At 35.1% G+C, this 26,178-nt stretch overlaps 4 protein-coding genes and 1 pseudogene across 5 annotated transcripts; 2 read left to right on the top strand and 3 right to left on the bottom strand.

The window, feature by feature from the left end:
* Positions 1–33: 33 nt before the first annotated feature.
* Positions 34–744, bottom strand: LOC120130574 (photosystem II reaction center W protein, chloroplastic-like). The gene is made up of 2 exons (XM_039147787.1): positions 562–744; positions 34–488 (listed from the first exon to the last, which is right to left on the bottom strand). The coding sequence occupies exons 1-2, from the start codon at positions 644–646 to the stop codon at positions 163–165; spliced, it is 411 nt and encodes a 136-aa protein (XP_039003718.1). The 5' UTR covers positions 647–744; the 3' UTR covers positions 34–162.
* Positions 745–1,067: 323 nt separating this feature from the next.
* Positions 1,068–5,645, bottom strand: LOC120130573 (probable galacturonosyltransferase 6). The gene is given in 10 exon segments (XM_039147786.1): positions 1,068–1,648; positions 2,415–2,936; positions 3,387–3,538; positions 3,541–3,737; positions 3,894–4,081; positions 4,708–4,784; positions 4,859–5,003; positions 5,109–5,150; positions 5,248–5,282; positions 5,475–5,645. Coding segments are annotated over 10 exon segments (1,746 nt in total). The 5' UTR covers positions 5,587–5,645; the 3' UTR covers positions 1,068–1,372.
* A 3,896-nt stretch (positions 5,646–9,541) lies between these two features.
* Positions 9,542–17,620, top strand: LOC120130834 (annotated as a pseudogene).
* Positions 17,621–18,631: 1,011 nt separating this feature from the next.
* Positions 18,632–19,324, bottom strand: LOC120130737 (PRA1 family protein E-like). The gene has a single exon (XM_039147901.1). The coding sequence runs from the start codon at positions 19,237–19,239 to the stop codon at positions 18,694–18,696; it is 546 nt and encodes a 181-aa protein (XP_039003832.1). The 5' UTR covers positions 19,240–19,324; the 3' UTR covers positions 18,632–18,693.
* Positions 19,325–23,631: 4,307 nt separating this feature from the next.
* Positions 23,632–25,714, top strand: LOC120130807 (probable WRKY transcription factor 21). 2 transcript variants are annotated; one of them, XM_039147964.1, is made up of 4 exons: positions 23,632–23,836; positions 24,038–24,821; positions 24,908–25,033; positions 25,337–25,714. In XM_039147964.1, exons 2-4 carry the CDS (start codon positions 24,073–24,075, stop codon positions 25,476–25,478), a joined length of 1,017 nt encoding a protein of 338 aa, XP_039003895.1. In that variant the 5' UTR covers positions 23,632–23,836; positions 24,038–24,072; the 3' UTR covers positions 25,479–25,714. The 2 variants fall into 2 exon arrangements, with proteins under 2 accessions (XP_039003895.1, XP_039003894.1); XM_039147963.1 differs by lacking the exon at positions 23,632–23,836 and having other exon boundaries at positions 23,851–24,821.
* Positions 25,715–26,178: the final 464 nt, after the last annotated feature.

The following is a 26,178-nucleotide window of genomic DNA, read 5'->3' as shown; positions in this document are numbered from 1 at the left end:
AAGAGGATAACAGAGCAAACTTCATCCATGAAAAGAGAAAAGTATTAGTTCTATTACAACATAGGAAAGCCAAACTCCTTTGATTTCCATTTCCTACATTCATCCGAACACATGATTTTTGCAATGAACAACAATCAAAGGAAAAGGAAAAAGGTTTGGCGTTTAGAGCGACAATCCAGACTCCTCATCCTCTTCAAGGGAGGAAGTGTAGACAAAGTAGAGTGCCCAAATCAGGCCAAATACACCGAACAAAATCCACCCGAGAGTGTTGTTGTTGCTCAATCCAAAGGGAAGTCCGGTTCCTTCGGTCGACATTCTCTCATCCACTAAAGCCATGGCTGGGCTCGACACGGTCGCTGCACAAGCTGCTGCCACCAAAGATGCACTTTTGCCCATAGTTGAACCATTCTCCTCTGGAAATGAAGTACCCTTCTTCTCCATGCTACACATCACCTTCACGTTCCCCTTCTTTGCCATTGTCGGCAACCCTGGAAGTAAAATTTGCAGTTTGAGGTGAAAATGGAGATGACCCTTTCAATTTAAGAACCAGAAAATTCTTACCAATGGCAACAGGCGATGCAACACTCGGCAGTGGCTTGTGTACAAGGGCTGTAGGGGTGGTGGCAGTAGCCGACATGGTTGCCATGGATTCTTTGCTTCAGTTTGAAGATTTTTCAAGAACAGCGGCAGTTGGATCCGGAGGGTGCCAATTGATTTCATAGACCTTTTAAAACAACGTCTACAAAGATTAATTGGTCAAGTATCACACCGGACAGATGGTAGATAGAATGTCCCTCGTTTTGTTATCCCATATCTAAATAGAACCAACCAAATTCATCCACGTGTGATGTCATCCCTTCTATATAACAAAGATTGATCCAGGAGCGTTCTGTGGTGGTCATATCATAACACGACAAAGTTAATGACCATAGAATTATTTAAATTGATTTCCCATTTTCAAGAGCTTTGCAATTCTCGTTGTGAAGAGGGACCTGTAATGAAATTAGCAAAGAAAACAATAGCCTGAAAGTGAACAAATCTTCATAACAATAAAAAGTTTACTTGCTTCCTCTTTCATTTCAAGTATCCGTATTGGAACCTAGTGGAATTGTGATTATATCAAAATTATGTACAGACGTATACCTGCAATGCAGAGCATCCTACAGAAACTTATTAGCTTTGGCCACTGCCACAAATTTACTCAACCCCTGAAATGTTACTGCCGCCTGAACTATTTTGGGGAGAAGAATGAGTCAAAAAATTACATGAAAGATCGTTAAAGAATCGGATTAATAGGAATGGTTTCCGAGTGATGCAACTGGTAATGTGTTATGAATCAAATAATTCCACTTGTATGCTTCGAAATCTTCAATTATTCGTGGATATTGCACTTCTGTAAGTAAGGGAGGTCGTACAACAAATGTTTGCTCCAATAACCTTTATATTTAGCAATTCCTATTTCCAACCAGGGTTTCATGACTCCATCATAGTGTATAACTGCCGCCTGCTCGATATCACCCCTCCGAAGGCCAGAGTTATAGCCGAGCCCTAGTGCATGCCATCTCCTTTCTAAAGCCACGGTATTGTTGTAGAAGGTAATCCAACCTAAGGGCAAGCTTCCTGCCTTCCACAATGGCCTCTTAAGTCCCTGCACAAAACCACCACACAAACAAGCATGAGAAACATACAGCACGCACCATGTTGGATACCTACCGTAAAAACATTGTTATAATTATGCTATGCACAATAAATATTGACAACCAGCTTTGAATTAGTATTCTTACAGATTCATCAGAATAGAACAATACGGCGTCAAAAAAGAAAAAAAGCAATGGTATCAATTCAAAATAATGCTACGGATACATCAGGAAGCAAACAACAAGTGTCAAACTCGTGATGCACAGGGCACAAGTTTCACATCCATAAAAGTTTATTTCCCGAACATTGAATTGAATATAAATACATAAATTAAATCAATTTAGGAGCAGATATACTACAGCATGCAAAATACTTCAAAGAACTAATATGAATGTATAAGCTAGATGATAATGATTCTTAGGGCAGGATAAATTCAGAACCACAAAGATTTTTGTTTGTCATTGTTCACCATTCACATTAAGACAGTGCTAGTGGTTTAGATAGATATAGAACTTTCTGGAACAGAGGAAAAGGGGTAAGAAAGAAGATCTATTTTGAAAATTTAGACGGATAAACTTTAGGTAAAATCTCTATTTATCAAGCTGATAACAATTCCAATTGACAGAAACAAGCTAAAGCACCAGATGACATTAACTATCTTTTCAATGAATCAATATGCAACTTCAGATTAAATAGAGCCGAAATAAATTCTCAAGCATATTTTATAAGCACAGAGTGAAAGAAAAAACAAACGAAGGAAAGTACAAGCCCCATACCAGTTGCAGGTAACTTCCGTAGAGCATGGTTAACTTTTTTCTTCTCCATTCTTGGAGATCAAACAAATTCATACCAAATGCCCATGTGCAGGCATTAGCATTAAACCTCTTACCCAAAAATGGGTCTGAAAAGTTCAATAAAATAGGCATCGAACGAAAAGAGGCTTCACTTTCCAGACAAGTCTCTACAGCTGCATTTACTTTCCCCTTCATGTCAACACTCCAAATTTCAATTAAATCTCTTTGCACTACCACATCATGATCAAAGAGAACAATCTTATTCAGTGCTGGAAAGATGTCTGGCAGATAGAACCGCAGATGGTTGATGGCTGAAGTAAATCTTGGATCATAGGACTTTTGTTCCTTCAATGTTGAGTTATACTTGGTAGACAACCAATCAAAGCTTTCTATACTCTGAATATGGATTGTAGCTTTTCCAGGAGGATTTAATAAAAACCACATTGAAATTGCTGGGAGGTTGAGGTAATCGGTTACCACATGAAAAACAATTTTCTCCGGCTCCTGCATAAGCATGTATTAGTTAACCAGGGTATATTACATCCACTAACAGGTAAATCAAGGGGACAATCCTGAGTCAACTGTAGCTAATTCATCAAAGTAAAAGGAGTAATGACAGAATTGTATTGTCTTTTTAAAGGGGAAATTGATCTAATGGCAATTAGGATAAGCTTAGTGTATAAAGGAAAGGATAAAGAACTCCATGGCAACTTTGGAAAAGCTCAATCCATTACTATTCATTATAAATTCCAAATGTATCAATTATTGTCCAGAAATGTAAAACCACAGCACACAAAGCTTCCTAGCTTGATTTATCCTCACAATTCTGTTATGTGATTGTTTAGAATGGCAAACACTTTTTATAAGCAACTATGTTTAATATCATAAAATAAAATATTGAAATTTATTGAAAATCAAAAGAGCAAATAATGAAAGTTGTCAAAGGCATCTTACCTTTGCAGATGAAATTGTGGAGTTAATAACCACAGCACAAGCGAGGACATTGTCAGAAAATACTGCATAGTGATAAAGGTCTGGATCATTAATTTTTTTTTGGTTAGGGAACTGCCTTTCCTCGGGTTGAAGGGAAAAATATTCAGCTGTCTGGAGAGGCAGTGAAGGCCTTTAGGGGTAGTCCTTCCAGCAAGTTGAACAAGATACGACTCTTCACTCTTTCGTGCCCGAATCTGTTCTTCAGCATTATAAGCCATGGCACGAATTTTTCTGGCCATCGCAGAGCAGTCAGGGAATACTTGACTTGCTTTAGCCAACAAAACCTCAATAGATCTCATTTTCTGTGAAACCCTGAAATTCAGACGTTCTTCAGATATAAAGTTCAGACGACACAATGCAACCCTAAATTTAAGCAATTCACTTAATAGTATTCAACAATTCGGGTTTATTATTGAATACAAAATACATTCATAAAAATATTATTAAAGAATTATTTCCATTTTTTACCTCCTTGGCAGTTCTGAATCCATGCTGGCTTCACCGACTGTCCGTTCAACCTCTTTAATTCGTGTTCGCAGCTCTTTCAGCAAGTGGTTATTATGACCAGGCTGTGCAAAATTTAGGTACACTTTTGCTCTAATGACCTGATCTCTCATCTGCTTTACCTTCTCATCTGTTACCTTGTGTGATTGAGACTGGAAACGTTGATCGTGGCTATCAGTTTTTTGATTGTATTGCTCCTGCAACAAATAAATTAGTGTTAACTATATGTTACAAACATATTAAAACTAACATGACCTGCTCTAGCTATGACCATTTTTGCAAAAAAAAAAACTACCCACATCCCCATCCCACCCCCGCACCACCCAATAAGAACAATAACCATCAGGCATCAATTTGATGGCAATGTTACCAAAGAAATTTGTGGTGGAAAAATAGCCTTCCTTTTCTCTTATTCTCGTACTGTATTCTGGCATAGCCCAGACATTAGATATGACCCATTGTTTCACCAGTTTTTGCATTAAGCAAATCAATACACATTGTAAATTTAGTGGGAAGCAAATTCAAATACCACGAAAGGGGATTGTGATACAAATTGATATAAGGGGATGGTCCGCTGAAATTTGAAATACATTTATAATCTCAATACCAGCTCAGTTTTTTGGTGCAGCAAACCAAATCTACTCTTTGTATTGATTCAGAAAGAATGAGAGATCTAGAAAACCAACATTTGCTTTCACCCACAAGAATAAAAAAGCATACAATACTGCAACCATCTCAATACCAGCATCTCATCACACTTCACAATTCAAATACATACCTTTTCCCTGGAGTTCATCTGTATTATATTCTGCATATTTGGATGCTCATCGTTCCCTTTACCATAAGTTTCTGAATCTATAAAGTAGAGCAAAACAGAGTAATGTTGAGTCAATCATAAAAGACGCTTTATGCATCCAAGTAATACTCACCTTTCATTTCTAGAATATCAGCATCTTTTGGATCCCTTGGTCGATCCGAATCATGATTCCCATCAGACATGCGATCAACTGTAGAACTAAAATCATTCTCTTTGAAAACAACTACTTTTGGACCTTTCAGTCCTTTGGCAGCTTCCTAAATAACAAATCAACAAAGACAGGAATGCAATCTGTCAAAAACCATTTCAAGGAAAAAAATGTTCAAAGCAAATTGCACTAGATTCATAAATCTCAAAGCTACCTGTTCAATTGCATTAAGTCTTCTATCATCTGTGTTATACTTCTGTATCAAACAAAGCAAATGAACTCATTAGAAATAGACCAAAAAATGAAAGGAAAAAAAACAGTATACAATAGATCCAAGCAAGAGAGATCCGTACAATACTGGTTAATTCCCCCACAAAATCCTTCCGCCCTGCTTTAATAGAATCATAAATGCAAAAACAAGAACAGTCAACATCTCGACAGTTAAATTAAATAAAAATACAAAAGGGCAAACACAAAAATATCAAAATTTCTCTTTAACACAAATAAGGTTGCCTGTTTCAACTTCAAACTATCAAGTACTTTTCATTAATCTAAAATCAATAGATTTGAAGAATATTACCAATAAAAGCTATGGGTTTAAGTCTCTGCGAAACCAATACGAATTGGGCGAATACAAAGAAAGAGAGAAAGGAGAGGATTAGAATCCTCTGCCAATGACGACACTTCTTCATGAATGAATAAAAACCGCTAAAAAAATCCCTTCAACTCTCAAACAGAAAGTAAAATATGACGATCGCTAATCGAGTTTTTTTTGCTCTCCTAATCGATCTCCTAAAACAACCAAATTTCAAAGGTTCAAATCGACATCGATTCGATGCCTGGAAAAACTAGGGTTTCTAGTGGTGATCTTGCTGCTCTTTCCAAAGGGAAAAAAGGTAGTTTAAGAGGTTCGTTCACGTTTTGCGTGCGGCTGAAGTAGATGGTCTTTCCTTTTCCATTGTATCTTAGTTTCCAGCTATTTATTAGTATTATTATTTTCTATTTGATCTGGAATTTAATGTCTTCTGATCTGAAATTCTGGATTTATATATGAAATCTAGGGGTTCGAACTTTCGCAGGAAGAGATTGAATCGCGAGAAATACGAGCGTGATGTACGGTGGTGCCGCTGTCATTTAATGATTATAAGACCGAGGTTTACTGACAGTTGACTGTAGTCAGAAAATATTAGTACTGTGAGAGTGCGGCTGAGATGATGGATTTACACTTTTCCTTGCCGTTGTAGTTATAGGTAGTACAGTTTAATAAAAATATAAGGAAAGAAGTTATCAAAAATATTAATTTTTTAAATATTTTTAGTAGAATTTTATTTAAAATATTATTTTTTATTAAAAATATTAATTTTATTACTTAAAATGAATATTATTGATATTAATATTTTTGGTATAAAAAATAATATTTTAGGTATTGTCTGATATTAATATTTTTGATAGAAAAAAATAATATTTTAAATAGCGTTCTATCAGAAATGTTAAAAAATATTAATATTTCCGTTAGCGTTTTTTTTAGCCTTATATTAGGTTACATTTCTTTAAAGTTCTCTTTATGCTTGGATTTTGTGGGCTCTTTCTCTTGCTATTGGAAAACTGTATCAATTTTCAATGTGGTTAGTCTCTGGCTGTGTTGTTTCAAAGTAGTTTGTCCACGAACCAAATATATTCGTGGTAAAAGAATTGTTGTTATTCTTGAGGATTCGGGTTTGAGCATTATAAATGCTAGGGGTATAAGTGTTCTATGTCGAAAGGTTGAGAGTTATCTTTGAACAGATATTATCTTATACTTACCCCGAATTAATAAAAAAAAGTAAATATATTTTTGGCATTTCGGCGTCCAATGTTTTACTTTAAGCCAAAAAGCTTCATCTATAGATGAAAACTATTAGTTAACACACGATTAACGTTCCAAAATAAGATCAATTTTTAACCTAAAAATGAAACGTTGATGGCTAAAATACCCCATAAAAAATAAAGAACAAAATGATTATTCTGTTAATGTTAGGGGTCTTATTACCTTAAAATGAAATGTTGGGGGCCAAATGCTTCAAAAATATAATAGGAATTATAATGATTATTTTATAATTTTTAGAAATTTAGTGACAGAAAATACCAATTAAGAATAGTTTAGTGACACATTATCCAAAAAAGCAAGGAAACTTGTGTGTTTAAAAAAACCTTTTGCCCTCTAATTTTCGGCTATTTGATCAAACTGACACGCCTTTAATGAATATTTATCTTTTTGGCACCGTTTGATATATATTTCTCGAAGTGGCACCCTTTCGGCTGAGCTGGAGAAAGGCGTGTCCCTGGGGACGCGCTTTACCCGTGTTTTCGCTGAGTTGGATGCCACGTGTAGAATGCGCATCCACGGGGACGCGCCTTTCGCCAGCTCGACTGTCACGTATTTTGTTTAATAATAAATATTTTATTTTTATTATTATTATAAATTAATAATATATTATGTAAAGTGTTTCGATAATGTAAAATTATCAATGTATTTTGTTAATGTGTGTTAAAGGTGGAGTGAATTATCTACATTAATAGATATAACAATATATGAAAACCAGTTTTGACTTTATTGTAGTTATAGGAAAAATGTATGAAATTATAATATTACACATATGGTTATATTATTATTTTTGATTTTGATTATCGATCTATTAATTTTATCAGTTAATTATTTAAATGTTATTAATCTAGTCATCTCTTATCAATATTTAACGAAAATATTGATGCATAAGTTAATAAATTAGTATAATTACATATTTAATATTCAAGACTTACATATTTTATGAAATTAGTCTTATTTAAAATTTAATTTAATAAATTTAATCCTCCAATCAGAACATGAAATGTGTCATCGTATACATAAATTTTTTAATAACTTTTAATTTGTTTAATTTAATATTTTTCTCTACTTAAAATGTGGAATTATTTTTATATTTAAAAAAATTATAACTAATAATATTAATTATTATATTAAATAAATATATTAAAAAATTTTGTATTTAAAAGTTAAAAAAAATTATTTAGGTGTACATACATTGACAAATTATATAAATGCAATAACATTAAATTATTATAAACAAAACATTCATTTAAATACAATATTAATTACATAAGAGTTAACGGTTATATGATGAACCAAGAGCTGAACATTTTTTTCTATTGTGCCCGATGTTTCTACAATGCCCACATCGTTTTTGTTTTGTTGACTTATCCCGAATATCCATATCACAATGTATTCTAGTAGATTTTGGACGACCTGAGTCCCTCAATAGCAATGGATCTGGTACAATTGTAAGCCAAGTTTAAATCTCATTTGGGTCTCTTTCGTTTCCTATGGGCGGAAACTCAAAACTCTGAAAGAGTTAGCTCCAATCCCTTGCAGCGGACGTGGCATTTCGGTTACACGAGCACATGCCTTTGCTTAATCCTCTAATTATTCGTAGAATATATGCCCGAGCACATGCCTTTGCTTGATCCTCTGAAGCATTTTCATTTAAAACCTCAAAATTAGCTTTCAACAAAGATAAAGTTATTCTACCTCAATTAAACTCTAGCGGAGCAGCTCCAAGATAATCAATGCACATTGATTGCCAATCACCATCCGCCATACCACACATCATATTTCCGTCTACGGGAAGCCCCATATGCATAGAGACATCCTCCAATGTAATTGTGGTCTCTCCACATGGAAGGTGAAAAGTGTGTGTCTCGGGCCTCCACCTCTCAATCAGTGCAGAAATTAGGACAGGTTCGAGTTTGCAATCGCCTATAATTGTTGCAATATACCCCGAACCCGGCAGAAGCCAAATATGGAAAAATATGTTCCGGTGTCGGTATACGTGAATTTTTAATAAAAGTCTCTAAAATACGACCAATATCCTAAATAATATACATTATAAAAAATAAAAATTAATATAAATTCATAATAACTTTAAAATAAAAATAAATTTAAATATTAACATTAATTATAGAAAATATTACCATATCGCTAAAATGTCTGGAGATATGATCAATATCCAATCGCAACAGCATTTCGTTTCCATTATAACTGTAGACAAAACAATATAATTAGCAAACAAAAAATTAATAATTCTAAATAAATAATAATTATATAAATATTATTTTAATAAAAAATAATATTTACATAAATATATTAATATAAAATATAATAACTATTTAAAAAATACTAACATAAAAATAAATTTATTACCATTAATAACAAATTTAAAACTTAAATAGTTGGAGAATTTGAGTTATATAAAAGAGGAGAATATGATTTTAGTGTGAAGAATGAGGGAGGGTTGAGGGGGTTTATATAGGGGAGGAGGGGGTAGTTAGAGAAAACGGATGGGGGCATTTATGACATTTAGTGGAAGATGCGTCTCTGGGGATGCGCTTTCCACACGTGGCAGTCGAGCTGGCGAAAGGAGCGTTCCTGGGGATGCGTCTTCCACACGTGGCATCCAACTCAACGAAAACACGAGTAAAACGCGTCCTCAGAGACGCGCCTTTCGTCAGTTCAATCGAAAGGGTACCACTTTCAAAAATATATATTAAACGGTGTCAAAAAGATAAATATTCGTTAAAGGCGTCAAATAGCCCCAATTTTCAGCACCGAAGCAATTGCAGGCCCTATGCACCAGCAAATATCTCCTTATCATCTGCCCCCCCACCTCTCCTTCATAGACACTGACACGCCCTTTTATGTCATCCAAAGACCCAAAAGACTCTGTAAAATTTTCCAAACCTCATCTCCGTTCTGTTCGAATGGCAGGAGAAGTGTATCTGGTTCCGGCGGCGAAGATTCGAGTGGCTTCGGTGAAGAAGAAGACGGCGGTCACAACGAGCTGGGTTTCGATAGATGCAAAGGGGGAAGTCGGGGTTTTCGACATCGATAAGTATGCTATAATGCGCCGTGTTCAGGTTCATGCTAGAGATCTTCGTATTCTTGATCCAATGTTATCCTATCCTTCCACTATTCTGGGCAGAGAAAAGGCCATTGTTCTCAATTTAGAGGTAATTTTGATTTTGTTTTCCTTTCAAAATTGTTTTAATTAGATGTGTAACTAAGCTGATTTTACTGATTCCAGCACATTAAAGCTATAATAACAGCAGAAGAGGTGAGTTTGTAGAATACGAGTAATTTTCAATATTTTTATTTGATATGATATTAAGATCGGTTCTATTTTTGTGATAGGTATTGCTTAGAGACCCATTTGATGATAATGTAATACCTATTGTCGCCGAACTTAAAGGGCGATTGCCTCAAGAAAATCTCACATGTCGAGGCCAAGGAGAAGAAGAAGAAGAAGAACACCCTGGTTTGCGCAACTGTACAAACAATGGAGAAGAAAATGGTAATACTAAAACTACTAGTTGAAATCATTTTATCGAGTGTTTGTTTTTTTCACTCCACGATTTTGGTACGTTTCATGTAGAATTTCCATTTGAATTCTGGGAATTAGAAGTAGCACTAGAAGCAATTTGTGGCTTTCTTGATGCGCGCACTACGGAGCTGGAGACTGATACTTATCCAGCTTTAGATGAGCTGACCTCCATGGCAGAAAATACCAATTAAGAATAGTTTAGTGACACATTATCCAAAAAAAGCAAGGAAACTTGTGTGTTTAAAAAAACCTTTTGCCCTCCAATTTTCGACTATTTAATCAAACTGACACGCCTTTAACGAATATTTATCTTTTTGGCACCGTTTGATATATATTTCTTGAAGTGGCATCCTTTCGGCTGAACTGGAGAAAGGCGCGTCTCTGGGGACGCGCTTTACCCGTGTTTTCGCTGAGTTGGATGCCACGTGTGGAAGGCGCATCCACGGGGACGCGCCTTTCGCCAGCTCGACTGTCACGTATTTGTGTGTTTAAAAAACCTTTTGCCCTCCAATTTTCGACTTTAATCAAACTGACACGCCTTTAACGAATATCTTTTTGGCACCGTTTGATATATTTTCTTGAAGTGGCATCCTTTCGGCTGAACTGGAGAAAGGCGCGTCTCTGGGGACGCGCTTTAACCCGTGTTTTCGCTGAGTTGGATGCCACGTGTGAAGGCGCATCCACGGGACCGCGCCTTTCGCCAGCTCGACTGTCACGTATTTTGTTTAATAATAATATTTATTTTTATTATTATTATAAATTAATAATTATTATGTAAAGTGTTTCGATTATAGAAATTATCAAATGTATTTGTTAATGTGTGTTAAAGGTGGAGTGAATTATCTACATTAATATGATATAACAATATATGAAAACCATTTTGACTTTATTGTAGTATAGGAAAAATGTATGAAATTATAATACATATGGTTATATTATTTTTTTTTGATTTTGATTATCGATTTATTAATTTTATCAGTTAATTATTTAAATGTTATCAATCTAGTCATCTCTTATCAATATTTAACGAAAATATTGATGCATAGTTAATAAATTAGTATAATACATATTTAATCTTCAAGACTTACTATTTATGAATTAGTCTTATTGAAAATTTAATTTAATAAATTTAATCCTCTAATCAGAACATGAAATGTGTCATCGTATACATAAATTTTTTAATAACTTTTATTTGTTTAATTTAATATTTTCTCTACTTAGAAGGAATTATTATTATTTTTTAAAAAAATTATAACTAATATTTTATTATATTAAATAAATATAAAAATATTTATGTATTTAAAAGTTAAAAAAAATTATTTAGGTGACATACATTGACAAATTATAAATGTAATAACATTAAATTATTATAAACAAAACATTCATTTAAATATAATTTAATTACTAAGAGTTAACGATTATATGATGATACCAGAGCTGAACATTTTTTCTATTGTGCCCGATGTTTCTACAATGCCCACATCGTTTTGTTCTGTTGACTTCTCCCGAATATCCATATCACAATGTATTCTAGTAGATTTTGGACGACCTGAGTCCCTCAATAGCAATGGATCTGGTACAATTGTAAGCCAAATTTGAATCTCATTTGAGTCTCTTTCGTTTCCTATGGGCGGAAACTCAATTCATATACCTTGAATACTTGTGAAAGTTGGTACGGATCAACATAATTTTTGTAGTCCAAATGCGAATGTGAGCAAGCAGCAATGACATGAGCATGGATATTTGAGTGCTTGAAAGAAACCACAATCGCACCACCTCTCTTGCAGATTAACTCTGAAAGAGTTAGCTCCAATCCCTTGCAGCGGACGTGGCATTTCGGTTACACGAGCACATGCCTTTGCTTAATCCTCCAATTATTCGTAGAATATATGCCCGAGCACATGCCTTTGCTTGATCCTCTGAAGCATTTTCATTTAAAACCTCAAAATTAGCTTTCAACCAAGATAAAGCTATTCTACCTCCATTAAACTCTGGCGGAGCAGCTCCAAGATAATCAATGCACATTGATTGCCAATCACCATCCGCCATACCACACCTCATTTTCCGTCTACGGAAGCCCCATATGCATAGAGACATCCTCCAATGTAATTGTGGCCTCTCCACATGGAAGGTGAAAAGTGTGTCTCGGGCCTCCACCTCTCAATTAGTGCAGAAATAGGACAGGTTCGAGTTGCAATCGCCTATAATTGTGCAATATACCCGAACCCGGCAGAAGCCAAATATGAAAAAATATTCCGGTGTCGGTATACGTGGATTTTTTAATAAAGTCTCTAAAATACGACCAGTATCCTAAATAATATACATTATAAAAAATAAAATTAATAAATTCATAATAACTTTAAAATAAATTAATTTAAATTAACATTAACATTAATTATAAAAAATATACCATATCGCTAAAAATGTCTGGAGATATGATCATATCCAATCGCAACAGCATTTCGTTTCCATAACTGTAGAAAACAATAATTAGCAAACAAAAATTAATAATTCTAAATAAATAATAATTATATAAATATTATTTTAATAAAAATAATATTTACATAAATATATTAATATAAATATAACTATTTAAAAACATACTAACATAAAAAAATTTCTTACCACTAATAACAAATTTAAAACTCAAATTGTTGAAGAATTTAAGTTATATAAAAAGGAGAATATGATTTTGGTGTAAGAATGAGGAGGTTGAGGGGGTTTATATAGGGGAGGGGGTAGTTAGGGAAAACGATGGGGGCATTTGACATTTAATGGAAGCGTCCCTGGGGATGCGCTTTCCACACGTGGCAGTCGAGCTGGCGAAAGGCGCGTCCCTGGGGATGCGCCTTCCACACGTGACATCCAACTCAGCGAAAACACGGGTAAAACGTACCCAAAAACGCACCTTTCATCAGTTCAGTCGAAAGGGTACAACTTCAAAAAATATATATTAAACGGTGTCAAAAAGATAAATATTCGTTAAAGGCGTCAAATAACCCCAATTTTCAGCACCGAAGCAATTGCAGGCCCTATGCACCAGCAAATATCTCCTTATCATCTGCCCCCACCTCTCCTTCATAGACACTGACACTCCCTTTTATGTCATCCAAAGACCCAAACTCTGTAAATTTTCCAAACCTCATCTCCGTTCTGTTCGAATGGCAGGAGAAGTGTATCTGGTTCCGGCGGCGAAGATTCGAGTGGCTTCGGTGAAGAAGAAGACGGCGGTCACAACGAGCTGGTTTCGATAGATGCAAAGGGAAGTCGGGTTTTCGACATCGATAAGTAGCTATATGCGCCGTTTCAGGTTCATGCTAGAGATCTTCGTATTCTTGATCCAATGTTATCCTCCTTCCACTATTCTGGGCGAGAAAAGGCCATGTTCTCAATTTAGAGGTAATTTTGATTTTGTTTTTCCTTTCAAAATTGTTTTAATTAGATGTGTAACTAAGCTGATTTTACTGATTCCAGCAGATTAAAGCTATAATAACAGCAGAAGAGGTAGTTTGTAGAATCGAGTAATTTTCAATATTTATTTGATATGATATTAAGATCGTTTTATTTTTGTGATAGGTATGCTTAGAGACCCCATTTGATGATAATGTAATACCTATTGTCGCCGAACTTAAAAGGCGATTGCCTCAAGAAAATCTCACATGTCGAGGCCAAGGAGAAGAAGAACACCCTGGTTTGCGCAACTATACAAACAATGGAGAAGAAAATGGTAATACTAAAACTACTAGTTTGAAATCATTTATCGAGTGTTTGTTTTTTTTCACCACGATTTTGGTACGTTTCATGTAGAATTTCCATTTGAATTCTGGGAATTAGAAGTAGCACTAGAAGCAATTTGTGGCTTTCTTGATGCGCGCACTACGGAGCTGGAGACTGATACTTATCCAGCTTTAGATGAGCTGACCTCCATGGTATTTTCACCTTTTCTCTCTGGATTTGTTCATTGCTGACTGATTATTCTTTCAAATATTTCATTTGAAGCTAATAGTGAATTTTATACAACATACAATATATCTATAGAGGTAGAATTTTGGCTCTCGAAGTTCTGCAAAGTTTATTTTATCGATTTTCTACCTTCTTATTATTCAACAAATGTAATCGTGTTAATGCTTTTATGCTTGTTCTTTGTGAAAGTGATGAAAGGATTAAAGTCAGTATTACATGAATAAATGAAACCATAGAAAATACATCAATCTTTCTATGCAGAAGTGAAATTCTATAACGACTTTAGGTTGTAACAAGTCGAAGCATTCATCAGCTACTTGGGTATGCTTATGATTTTTCTGCAGCAGAAGTCTTGATTGCATGTATTTTTTTGTCAGAGCAAATGCTCTATTGTTCCTTTTGTCAAACCTGCCTTACTAATGATAATGATTACTTTCTATGGTGGTACCTAAGCAGTTTAATTGGAGTTATGAGGCTAAGTGAGATAGAGGAAATCAAAGCAAAAAGCTGTTAATATAGCAGGTGCATGTATCAGTTCAAAATGAAACGTGTTATCAGTGTCAAGGTTATCTTCCTTTGTAGCTGCTAGAATGACTATTACCACCTGCAAGTCTAGATTGTCACCGGAACAAGCTGCACTTTAATGGATCATAATTTGTTTTAACAGCAGAGGCATCAATGACTAATGCAATGAGATATGACTGGTATGTTTTGATTTCCCCCCTGTAATAACCAGAATGTTGAAGAGAAGGTCTTACAACATACTATGAAGCATTGCAATTCAGTTGTTTAACGATCACTTGTATATAACATGGAAATATGGTTATACATATTATAGTTTTTCATTTGTTTTTACTTAATGCTATTGAATGAATAGCCAAGAGTTTCATATTTCAATGCCAATGGTTTCTAGGTTTGCTTGTAAGATAAGTTCAATTACATGCAAGAACTGTAATTATGTGCAGATTAGCAGTCGTAAGTCGTAACTTGGACCATGTGCGTAAACTGAAAAGTGCAATGACCATGCTGACAAATCGGGTCCAAAAGGTATGTGACTATGTTTAGGTTTCTGGAAGCTAAACATCAGTGCAATTTCAGTTTCTCCTGGTGGATGAATAGTTTCTTTGTCGGTTTTTGATTTGGCTCAATGCCAAAATATTTTAAGCTGGTTAAGTTTTTCGGTGACCAGATGACTTTTGATAAACATCACCCATGCAGTAACATGAGAAGATTTTTCTTATTGGCAAATATGTATAATGGTCCAGCTGATTATAGAATGAAAATTAAAATAAATTATCCAGTGAACTCAACATTGACAATCCTTTGGGCATGAATGACTGATAAAAAGAATAGATGAAAGATTATCCACTTAAGATTTACTCTTTGTAAGTATTCTGATATTTTAGGTCAGGGATGAACTTGAACAACTTTTAGATGACGATGATGATGATGATGATGATATGGCAGGCCTTTATTTATCGAGAAAGTTGGCAGGAGCATGTTCTCCTGTAAGTGGTTCTGGTGCTCCATATTGGTATCCATCCTTGCCAACTATAGGTTCAAATATATCAAGAACAAGTTGAGGAGCTTGAAATGTTGCTGGAGGTTATTGATGTCTTGGGTTTTGGTTAGTTAATGCAAAATCAAATGTTTATTTTTTTTTCTGGATTCTGCAGGCTTACTTTACACAGATTGATAGTACATTGAACAAATTGACCACGGTATGCTCCTTACTTTTAACATTTACGCCTGCTCTAATCCCAAAGATACTCTTATATATTTATTCTTTTTCTCACCAGCTGCGTGAACACATTGATGACACAGAAGACTATATCAATATCCAGGTGATCAGCTAAACAAATTACTATTGTAAACAAGAATAAGGTGGAAAGATTGCTGAAGGAGGGTTTTGATGGTTGATTGGAAGTTTTCTTTAGCTTTCAAAATTCCCTGAGGCAATTTACCGCCTTCAAATATCAGGACCTAGTATGAGATCTTGATAATTCTGAATGCATTCTGTTGCAGCTTGACAACCATCGAAATCAGCTTATTCAGGTGCTTCTCTAAAATTAGCCTCCAAGCACTTATATGTTCTGGTTTCGATCGATATAGAATATTTCCATCTGCATGTATTTCCGTTCACGGGTTATCACTGTATGTGGCAGCAAGTGCTCTTCTTAAGTTCTGGGACTGTTTGTTTGTCTATATATTCTTTGGTTGCTGCAATCTTTGGAATGAGCATTCCTTATACATGGAGGGAGGGCCATGTATACATGTTTAAATGGGTATGTCTCCTATGATCACCATAGTATATAATACCAGAACCAAACTATTACATTTCTTTTCATATCTCCCCAAAGTATTCGCTTTCTTTGTCGTGAATTTTAGTAAAAAATATGCTGTTTGAACATAGGTGGTCATGCTCACTGGACTACTATGCACTTCGACATTCACATTGATAATGTCCTACGCAAGACACAAGGGTCTCATTGGGTCTTGAAGTCGCATAGAATAAGTTTGAGGCTGTCGATCGGGATAAAGCCACGGCCGTGTTTGCAGATGCACCAGAAGATAAAGTAAAACTGAAATGAATTCCTTACCGTTTATATTTTGGTGCAGCCGGGTGAAGCTTTAGTCATGTGAATATCAGGTGAACCACTGCATGCTATAATATTATCAATTTATCATGATTTGTGGACAATATGGTCCGTGGGAGGGGATGGGCGTTCCTCCTATTGGTAATTGCATTTGACAGATAAGCTTATGAAGTATCACTATGTTGCCATATATACACAAACACCCATATGAGATACTTCGGATGTTGCTTGATACTAATTGGGTTCTTTTTTACTTGGAAGATAACAAAGAACAGGAATAAATCTCAAATTTATTCATAAATTTTTATGTGCTCCCCATAAGTGCACGTTGGAGTTCTAAAGCAGTCTCCATGAGAGAGATCAGCTCATTGAAGCATCCTCTGTTCTGATAGCCACGTCTCCAACTGCAGGTCCATAAAAATTATCTAACCTATTGATATGATCCATAACTCTTGATGCATATGCCTTAATAGCTGTTAAAATAAGTAGATTTTGACATGCATTTCTTGCAGGTTGACATCAAATGTATGGGACAACATGTGGTTTCCACATCGCATAGTATACGGTACGTGTAATTAAACAAAATCGTTTACGGTAACTGCCAAACCAACAATCAAGCCTTTTTTAAAGAGAAATTTGACAAGACAAAAAGAAGAGAAAGATGGCAACGTTACACCAACCCAAAGCCCTATAAGTTGGTTTAGCATCAGCTAAAATCTCAATCAAGACAAAAAGTAATGATTTGTTATAGATTAAACCCTAAATCTCAGTGATAATCAGAATTAACATAACATAATATGATCAGATAAAAACTAGATCTATATATAACTAGAAAAAAATTATCGTAATTGTGGTTTAATAATTTATCAAACAAATGAACATGAACTATATTTTGTGTTTGTTTAATTAAATGAACGAAAACGAACAGAGGGTTTATTCATTTATTTACGTTTGTGAACGTTCGATAATATGTTTGTTTACGTGAATTCATTTCTGTTTAGCCCAATCTCTCTAGATCCATTTAAAATATTAAAGGCCAATAAATTTTCATCTTATACTAATAAATAATTTTAAAATTCAATTAATTTTAAATACAAATAAAAAAAGCCTAAAATAATTAAATAAAATATAATCTTAAAATTATTAGTAAAGAAGAAAAAAAATATTTTAATTTATGTTTGTTTATGTGCATTTATTATGTTCGTTTACGTTCGTTTATTGTGTTCTTTTACATCTTTTATATTCGTTCATTTATATTCAATTATTATTTAAATGAACGAACACGAACAAACTATATTCCTTAACGAACGAACACGAATAAGAAATATTTTATTAATTTATATTCGTGTTTATTCATTTGTTCAATTAAACTTGAACGAAAAGAATATGAACATACCCGTTTATGTTCGTTCAATTCCTTTACGGGCCTACATAAACACACACAATAACATAAATATACGTAAATGAATGAAAGCCTCCTTCATTGGCAACTAAACTGGCCCTTATATCGCTCATTAACAAGCATAAACATTGTTCATACAGGGATCCCTGTTCCAAGACATTCAAACTTTACTACATCCATAAAAAAACATCTATACTTCCGGATTCTGTTAATTTAAGACAATGGTAAAGACATAAATACAAACTCTAAACAAAACCCAGAAAGAGAAAGAAAATTATTAAACTAAGCTTAACAAAATTACCATTCTGAAGACTTGAAAACCTATTCTTTTTGAAAGCATTACATACAGAATTTTTTATAAGGATGAAGAAAAAAAATGAATACTAAAGTAATGAATGTATCAGTATGAAATTTAACGATTTGGGTCTAAACGCGGGTGTATCCAGCTCCAATGGGGCTGCCGACAACCGAAAGCAGTCCACCCTCGGAACCGTCAAGTTCGTCGTAGTACAGATCCTCCGTTCCCCTAAACGCAGCGTGTAGAGCCACTATAAGAGCCCCGATCGAAACGGAAACCAACACGTTCAGCCAAACGTCGGTCAGAACTAGGGCTACAATCGTAATCACGGCGAGGATCGCCAGCACGATACGGTCGTCGATCCGACGGTTGAGGATGACCAGGGGATTGTCGCGGAAGAAGTAGAGGAAGAACCAGGCGACGAAGACGACCAAGAAGACGATCATGGAAATCGGGTGCCACAGGAGGCTGAGGAAGAGGATTACCAGGATTATCATGGCGTAGTTCACTCGGAAGTAGTTGAGGTTCCGCTTCATACGGGCGGTGGCCTCGCCGAAGGACATGGGCCGCGCGAATGACGAACGGGAAAGGAACTCCCGCCACGGGCGGCGAGTGAAGATCGAGAGAGTAGCGCGCGTTAAAAACGCCGTCGTCGGAGGGGATTGCGAGGTCATCGTTGGCGCCAAAGAATCCCTACTCAGAGAGAAACACAGGACAGGAGAGAGGCACTGAATATAAGTAATTTCAGCTGATTTTCTATTTCCAAGCTTCGCTTCGCGAGGAAGAAAAAAAACAACACAGTAAAGCGATAGATATTTGAGGGCAGAGGGACTACTTTGACCTTTTCTACGTATTGTATTTTTCTAATTATTTTTCGTTTGAGTGAGATCTTCTAATACGGCACCGTTTCACTTGGAATCTTCACATGTCGACCTGTCCATTATATACTGTTAAAAACCTAAAAAATGTGATGGCAAATTGGCAATTAAATTAAATTAACAGAATATGACATCTTTACGAAAACTTTAATGCCTAAAAAGTACTATATGTTTATAAAAAAACTATTAAAATAGAATGGCCCCATTTGTAATTAATCAGATTACTTTTTGTTAAATGTATAATGGATGTTAATTATCTAGTTATAAATGAAATGAAATGATTTAATTATTATAATTAAAAAAACAGAGTGATTTAATTATAATTAAAAATTAATGTAGCACAAATTACGTTATCTAAGTGGTTAAGGGAGTTGTTGTTGTTGTTGTTTTGGGCTCAAACACCTCATATATAAAGGTATGAGCATTCATTATCAAATGATTGACGATCTTTAAGCAGATATTACATTGTATTTATCTCAAATTTATTTTTAAAAAAGTTAATGCATGTTTTAAATTTGTATAGTATTTTATTTTAGGTAAAAATTGAATTTGGGTCGGGACAAGTTTAGGTGAAAAATACTCGACCTGATCTAACTCGAGATATAATCTAATTATCTTTAAATTATTAGTGATAATTTCAATTAGGCTCGTATTTTAATATTTTTTTATTGAGTTGGATTAGGTTGGTTTTTTTAAAAAAAATCGGATCGGATTTTAGATTAGTTAGGATCTCTCAAAATCCAAGCCAAGTCAGATGACAGTGGAGGAATATAATGTTCGGGTTAGATTTGGGTGAGTCAAAAACCCTACTAATCCTATCCATTTCCATTCCTAATTCTATCATTATAATTAGTTAATTGAGTGACTTGTATTTAATTTTATAAAATACGATGATTAATTTATAATCTTATTTAATTTTATAGCATCCTGATATTTGAATCACAGCAAAGATATTGACCATGACAATTGTGCATTTGGGGACGGTTAATGAAGCCACTACATAAGGCTGGACTTGTGATCCAAATGCCCAGTATCCAATGCAAGCAAGCTGCCAGTATGTTGACACAGTGACACTGTACGCTGCTGATACACCTTTGTACATATTTTTGAGTGCAGGTTCCCTCACTGTATTCCGGGGATAATAATGGTTTATGTTTAAACCTGTATCTCGGGAAGCATTGCATCTCCAAATGAAAAGGCAATTGCACCAAGAGCGTTGAATGCTGCAAATCTCTTTGCAGATGAGCTTCCCTGCAAACCGTAACCGATCAACTCCCTATCGATCTTTTTACCTACAAATTTGTCGAAATTTAGCACTCGATCCTAGAGGCGATATTGAAGATCACATCTAAGAACAAGAATCGAGTCCCGAGACTACCTTTGTAGATTGAGACACCAATGGTTGTACCGGCAAAGCCGATTGTGCTGAAAGTGCATATCCCGTTCACCCATCTTAAAGAGTGGATATCAGGTAGCTGAGACTGGAAGAGCTCAAAAACCCCAAAGAAAATAATAAAATGTTGCAGGGTGAGTGTGCCATGCTTGTGATAGTGCTCGTAAACAGCCTGCAAAAGATAGAATGGAACACATTAATCATATGGGCCAAATAATTCTCAGCCTGTTCTGGAGCTGGCACAAGAGTCATAAAGACCCAGCAAAGGAAAACAAAAGAGCCAAAAAATCCGATCCCTTTCATTTTCAGCAATGACAGAAAACAACTGTGTATTTGCAGTGTGGTCAATTTGCTCTGGTTTATCTGGGCTAAACTATGAGTTCAGAGAGGTTCAAAAGCGACTCGTGTCGAATCTTTCTGGCCGATTGATGGTGAAAACTGAACATGGACGCCGGCTGGCAATGGACAGGGCGATGTACTATACTTTGTGATCCCTGCAAGCCGGTGGGCTCTGCCTCTGATTTGTGTTGGTTTCAGAACAGAACAGAGGCTGAAATGAAAATTCAGAGAAAAAGGATGAATGACAAGAGGGCATGGAGCTTGGTTCAAAACCTGAAACATGAGAGCAAGTTATAATAATGACCATTATTATAAATTTTAATTACTGATAAATATTATCTATCTATATATATATATATATAATATTTTAATTGATTATAAAATAATATTTATTTAAAATAAATTTTAATTACTGATGATGCATTATATATATAGAATCGCTTTATGACCAAAATTCTTTTAAAAGTAGGGTAAAATACATAAATGATATCTCGAATATAAAATATTGTTTTATCGAGTCTATCGACTACAAAATTTACAAAATGATCTCTAATTATGAGGTGTTATTTTGTTAAGTCTCTAAACTATTAAAAGTTACAAAATAGTCACATGCCTATTCATATGTTTCAAACTCGTTATTTTTCGTTAAAAAATTGATGACATATGTTTCAAACTCGTCATTTTTCGTTAAAAAATTGATGACAATCTAAGTTGGACGTTAACCTGTTAACTAAGATACAATAGTCTTTTTAGATTTTGATATCATATTTATTGTATCACAGTCAGCAGATTAACACTCAGCTTAGACCGACATCAAATTTTTAACACAAAAGATGAGTTTATAACATATGAATAATCAGGTTACTATTTTATAATTTTTAATAATTGGAGAACTCAACAAAACAATGTATTATAATCGATAGACTATTTCATAATTTTTAATAGTCACAATAAAGTAACGTCTTATGTTCAATAATTATTTGTATATTTTATCCTACAAAATAATATATTTTTTTTACAATTAATAGATTCTACTTATCACTATATTAAATGTTGGTAAAAAATGCATTCAAAGTCTATGTACTTTTAAAAAAAATCAATATGACTTTCATATTATTTTATCTCTCAATGTGGTCATTTTACCAACGCTTTTCATCGTTAATCGTTACGATGCTAATATAACAGTTCACAATACTAACATGACAGTTCACGGTGCTGACATGGTAGTCTAAGGTGGCAGATTAACGTGACGGATGACATGATAGATTAGTTAAATTGATAACTCAAACATAACAAATTAACTGTTATATCAGCACCGTGGACTACCACTTTAACATCATGAATTTACATGCCACTAATATAAAGATCGAAGACGAAAAATATTAATTAAAAGACCATACTAAATTTATTTTCTAAGTTTAAAGGGTTATATTAAAAAGTAAAATAATATGAATATCACATTAAATTTTTATCAAAAATACACGATGCTCTGATATTTTTTTACCTTGAATTTTTAATGAATCGAATCTTAACCCTACACATGTGGTTTCTCGCAGTGTCCTCCGGGCGCAAGTTAGCTATCCGACGTGATCGTCCCAGCGATCAAAAGGCGCCGCTATCTTGGGGATACGTGTTTAGGCTTAAGAGGCAGAACGTGGACACGTGTCAGGCTTCAATTGGGCGAGTGCATCAACGGCTAATTCGGATGCTGTCTCGTCTACCGGATCTGGGGCCCATTTTTGAGGCAGACCCTTTTATATAAAAATAAAAAATAAAAAGAAAACGCTTCGAAGCAAAGTAAATATTGAAAAGCTTACAAAATAGGGAAGTTTGGTTCGTGTTATTTAACGTTACATAATATAATAATATTTGTTTAAAGATAAATTTTATTTATTTGATAGTAAATATTTATATCATTAATATTCAAGTTTAAAATTTTAAAAATATCAATAATTATTTTATTATCTAAATAAATAAAACAATGTTAAATAAAACAACACAAAGTAAAAAATGTTTATAAAAATGATTTGATTTTACCAGAGAGTAAAGGTGTAGATGGATCAAATAGTTAAAACATAATGTCAACAGTAAAAAGTAAAAAAGAACAAAGGAAGAGAATTGAAGGGTAAGCCTCAATGTCCCCAAGTCTTGAACAGTTTCTCAACAACTCTGCAGATTTACGGCAGTACAAGACAAACCACAAGGAACCACCAAAGCTTGTCTGGTTCCGGAACAAGTGGCAATAAAAAAACTGGAACTTGAAATGGTAGTCTTGAGCAGTGATTAAATACCCAGAAATGGCAGAAAAAAATAAGTAAACAAAGAATGAATGAAGCCAAGGTTTTTGATTGGGTCCCACTCTCAAATCTGTGACAGAGACGGCAGTTTCATTGCTTCATCTTCCATCTTATTTAAATCTCTCGTTCCATTGAGTTTCTCATTCGAGTCTCCTTCTCTGTCTAGAATTTATTTTCTTAGTAATATAATATAGTAGAAAAAGATGGGAGTTTTTTGTTTGTGTTGTGGCCGTCTGTGATTTCTTTCAATGGGTTAAAACAAAGTCTTTTCTTTCACACCTTTCAATCTCAGGAAATTAATAAAAAATAAAACGTGGTGTGTGTGTGAAGAATTTAGGTTTTGACAACTTCAAAGTCCAACAAGGTCTGGGTTTTTCTCTCCCCTTTATTGTATTAGCTTCCTTATTCTCATATCTTGGCCTTCTCTGTACTGGGAAATGAAAAAAAAGGTTGGCCTTTTAAGCTAAATTTGGTATTGATTCTGTTGATGAAATCCTTGTTTGAGCCTTTGGGTGATCTGAAGATTGAATCTTGAGTGATGGGTCTTTCTTTTGTTTTGTTTTAGTGTTTGAAAAGATCTGATTTGGGGTTGGCGGTGATATGGAGGAGGTTGAAGAAGCTAACAAGGCAGCAGTTGAGATCTGCCATAGAGTTTTGAGCTTTTTGTCTCATCCTCAAGATCAAGCTCATCACAGAACTTTAATGGCTGAAACCGGTGAAGCTGTTTTCAGGTTCAAAAGAGTAGTTTCACTTTTAAACGCTGGTTTGGGACATGCAAGAGTTAGGAAGCAAAGGAAATTACAAACCCCTTTTCCTCAGAGCATCCTTTTGGATAATCAACACCATCCATTCAAGGATTTGCAGCTCGGTTTCCATGGAAACTCAGTTCAAGAACTGAGTTTACATGCCAAGAGTTCTCTCTGTCTGGGGAACTCGTCTTTGGAACTGAGTTCAAATGCCAAAACCCCTCTTCAACTCGCTCAACGGTCACCGTACGGTCACCATCATTTCCTCCACCAACAACGGCAGCAGTTTCAACAAAGCTTACAGCTCCAACAGCAAATGAAACCTCAAGCTGAAATGTTGTTTAGGAAGAGTAATAGTGGGATCAGCTTGAACTTTGATAGCTCTAGCTGCACACCTACCATGTCATCCACTAGGTCTTTCATCTCTTCCCTTAGTATAGATGGTAGTGTGGCTAATTTCGACAACGGGAACGCCTTCCGTTTGATCGGGGCACCTCGATCACCGGATCAGGGTTCCCTACACCAGAAGAAGTGTATCGTCAAGGGTGAAGATGCGAGTATCAAATATGGGACTAGTGGTAAATGCCATTGCTCGAAAAAGAGGTTAGATCCTCTCTTTATAGAATTATGGTTTTGATATTAGTTCTCATAATTGTTTTTAAGCTTTATTGGTTGCATTATATTGGCAGGAAACATAGAGTGAAGAGATCAATCACGGTGCCTGCTGTCAGTAACAAGCTTGCCGATATCCCTCCCGATGATTATTCGTGGAGGAAATACGGGCAGAAGCCGATCAAGGGTTCTCCTCACCCTAGGTAATCATTATCATCTTATGTATGGTATGATATATCGTCAAATCGAATTTCGGTGTTGCCTGTTTGGTTTTGCTCATGACATTACAAATTTTGCGTCTGTGATATCTGATTATCACTTCCATTAAGCATACCACATATAATGCCTTTAACTTCTTAGTGTTTATGTCGTTGATTAATGGCGGTGCTGGTTTCCGTTCCTTGTTTAAAATGTTCATAGGAAGCTTGTTAATTTGTCGTGTGCGCGGTTTGTCGAATCCACTGCAAAATATCGACTCAGAGGCCTTTCCTTTTTAACTGGTGCAGGGGATATTACAAATGTAGCAGTATGAGAGGTTGCCCTGCAAGGAAGCACGTCGAGAGGTGCCTGGAAGAGCCGTCCATGCTTACCGTTACCTATGAAGGCGAGCATAACCACCCAAAGTTACCGTCACAAACGACGGCATAGTCTCGATGGAAACTCTGCTGAAGAATTCAAGTCTTCAATGTTCAATCTATTATGGTTGGCTCGACTCGGCCGTGTAAATATTTCGCATGGGGCATATCGGAGCAGGGTTTTTCAAGCCATTTTAACAAATGAGGTAGTCGGCATTAAGCCGAGTGCCGAACCAAAAGAAATTGTGGAATTGGGGGTCTAGATTGTAAAGAACCGCAATCAAAGCTTGAAAAGAGATGAACTTTTTGAATTAATTGAAATGCCATTGGTGGTGCTTCTGAAGATTATATTATTGGTCTTTTTTTTCTTTCGTGGGGTTGGATTTCTTTCATCTGCAACATGCCAGTTGGGTTATATTTGGAACCAAACTAAAATTGTGGAAAAATTGTCCCAACTAACCAGTTTTGGTCAGAATTTTTGAAGTTTTCTGTTCGCGTTCTGGGTTATTTTTGTCTCTGTGTGAACCTTGCACGTACAGCTGGAAACTTATGAAAATGACATAACCAGGGTACACGAAACTGGCTGGCTGAGTTAGCCACCTCCAATTATATATATATATATATATAATTGCAAGTGAAACTCTAGTGAGCCTTTGCAACAATGCATGTGAGCTCAACACGGTTCGACAACACATTCCAATTGCATGTCTCGAGTGATCAAATTATCCTAATTTTTTATTGGATATAATCTTATATGAATGATCCCTTTTAAT

The sequence above is a fragment of the Hibiscus syriacus genome, unplaced genomic scaffold (assembly GCF_006381635.1).
Source record: "Hibiscus syriacus cultivar Baekdansim isolate YM2019G1 unplaced genomic scaffold, ASM638163v2 tig00110548_pilon, whole genome shotgun sequence".
Lineage (NCBI taxonomy): Eukaryota > Viridiplantae > Streptophyta > Magnoliopsida > Malvales > Malvaceae > Hibiscus > Hibiscus syriacus.
Note: the sequence above shows the minus strand (reverse complement) of the source record. Positions and strands in the feature narration are given on the sequence as shown.

What these genes read in the sequence shown, in the direction of transcription:
- LOC120130807 (XM_039147964.1), top strand. Translation starts at nt 24,073, where the DNA reads ATGGAGGAGGTTGAAGAAGCTAACAAGGCAGCAGTTGAGATCTGCCAT. An exon ending in TGCCATTGCTCGAAAAAGAG is followed by an intron (nt 24,822 to 24,907) that starts GTTAGATCCTCT and finishes TTATATTGGCAG; the next exon opens with GAAACATAGAGTGAAGAGAT. An exon ending in AAGGGTTCTCCTCACCCTAG is followed by an intron (nt 25,034 to 25,336) that starts GTAATCATTATC and finishes TAACTGGTGCAG; the next exon opens with GGGATATTACAAATGTAGCA.
- LOC120130574 (XM_039147787.1), bottom strand. Translation starts at nt 646, where the DNA reads ATGGCAACCATGTCGGCTACTGCCACCACCCCTACAGCCCTTGTACAC. An exon ending in TGCATCGCCTGTTGCCATTG is followed by an intron (nt 489 to 561) that starts GTAAGAATTTTC and finishes TTTTACTTCCAG; the next exon opens with GGTTGCCGACAATGGCAAAG.
- LOC120130737 (XM_039147901.1), bottom strand. Translation starts at nt 19,239, where the DNA reads ATGACCTCGCAATCCCCTCCGACGACGGCGTTTTTAACGCGCGCTACT.